The sequence below is a fragment of the Atta cephalotes genome (genome assembly GCF_000143395.1).
Source record: "Atta cephalotes unplaced genomic scaffold scaffold00031, whole genome shotgun sequence".
In the NCBI taxonomy this organism is placed as follows: Eukaryota; Metazoa; Arthropoda; class Insecta; order Hymenoptera; family Formicidae; genus Atta; species Atta cephalotes.
The window spans coordinates 1,184,551-1,186,496 of NW_012130095.1; the positions used below are offsets into that span (position 1 = coordinate 1,184,551).

Sequence of the window (1,946 nt, forward strand, 5' to 3'; positions counted from 1 at the left end):
TAAATATATATATATATATATATATATATATATATATATATATATGTGTTATGTATTACTATATGATTTTTCTTTATCGCGAATCGGTACTGTAAAATTATACATTTAATCTCTTCGAACCGACGGGAAACAATATCGATCCTGTGAAATTAGCACATGCGCCCTAAGGAAAATCTTTCAGTATCCGCGTGCGAGGGGTGAAAACACATCAAGCTCTCGTCTGAGAAATATCATTGAATATGAACAGTCGATTCTCATATCTATAATAGCATATTTTAACCCATAATAACGTATTTCTGCTTTGACGAAAATGAGTCCCGGGTTGGGTCGTGATCCTTTGCCATCGTACAACAGTACTTCTGTCGGTGAGTTCCAGAAAAAAAATTCTTGCATTTGTAAGCGAAATTTATTCTTTCTTATTGATTAAAATATTCTTATTTGTTAAAAACATGTAAAATAAATATCTTCAATTTTTTAAATAAAGACGTAAAAACGTATTATAATGAGGGTTGTTTGCCATATGAATGAAAGATGTTGCGCACGGTAAAAATATTGCCGCGTTTATATGAATAGAAAGTTTATGAAAAGCAATAAATCAAATTATTGATTCTTCTTTCTCCTTTTCAAGGAAACCCCGCACTCTGTTTGTGGCAACAGCCTCAACACATTTTATTCCAGTTGGCGAATTTTTGCTTCGCATTGTCGTACTCGGCGCCATCCTCGAAAAAGGGAATTTTGTTCATGCATTCGGTGCTAATAATAGGTAAGTAATTAGTATAATTATTTAAATTATGGAAGCAATGAAAAGAAATATGTAGAAATATGTAGTGGTTTTATATTGTAAATTTTTATGTGGAACTAATTCTGTATACTATACATATAACAAATCTTATTAAAAAATATGATAGTTTCATTTTATTAAAATTCAATTAAATAAATTTCGCAGACAACACCATGTGTGTATGCGTGTGTTCAAAGTCGAGACATAAAACGTCTTAAAGATGTTTGTAAGACATCTTAAAGATGTTTTAAAGATGTTTGTAAGATATCTCATGTCTCTATTTTAAACAAACCTATTAGCTATTTGGATTTTTTCTTGATTTCTTCTATTGTTTTAGGTTTCATGTTGCTATCGGGATGGGCTTGGCACGTGATCTGCGCACCAGATATCTTCTCCTGGAATTTCAGTTTTTTATTACTGAATATCGGTCAATTAGTATATATTATTTATCAAATGAGACCTATCAGATTTGATCCCGAATTGGAAGAAGCTTATCACACTCTCTTCTATCCTTTCAAAGTAAGTTTTTTGGAAAAAAGAAGTTTTTGCAATGCGCTTCGAGATTAATCCGCTTTTTCCTTTAATTTTGAATTTGCGTAGGTCTCACGAATACAATTTAAGCGATTAGTATCTCCAGAATTTGCGACAATAATGTCTCTTCATGCTGGTGAGGCGTATGCGATGCAGAATTTAACAAGAACAGACAGATTAGGCTTGCTACTCACTGGAAAGGTCAATGTCTTGAACGAAATCAACGGTTTTCTACATCCGATACTGCCATGTGAATTTTTGGATTCACCGGAATTCGAAAGCTCTCGAGCTTCCGTCGATGATAAATTTAAGGTATGATTTCAATTAATTTTTCATTTTAATTATTGAAATTTCTAAGTCAAATTAAATGTTTCAGGTATCCATCATAGCGGCAAGTTCTTGTAGATATTTGTATTGGCAACGATCAGCCTTGGAATATTTGCTAGTGAAGGAAACCTATCTTGCAACTGTTTTAACTACGCTAGTGGCACGGGATATCGCAACAAAGCTGTATGCAATGAATAATAAGGTACTCTTTTAAAAATAATTACACAAAAATCATTCATTATCATTTTTATTTTATAATTGAGTTAATATTTTATCATAAAGCTCTTTCTCTTTTTCTCTTCTTTCT

General features: G+C 32.0%; 1 protein-coding gene across 1 annotated transcript in view; it reads left to right on the forward strand.

Annotated features, from left to right (window-relative positions):
- The first annotated feature begins 310 nt into the window (after positions 1 to 310).
- The window catches only part of LOC105620946 (popeye domain-containing protein 3-like), a 1,926-nt gene continuing 290 nt past the window's right edge, over positions 311 to 1,946 (forward strand). Inside the window, 5 exon segments of the mRNA XM_012202423.1 lie at positions 311 to 365; positions 629 to 763; positions 1,119 to 1,300; positions 1,382 to 1,624; positions 1,689 to 1,898. Coding sequence (XP_012057813.1) covers positions 311 to 365; positions 629 to 763; positions 1,119 to 1,300; positions 1,382 to 1,624; positions 1,689 to 1,898 — 825 coding nt within the window.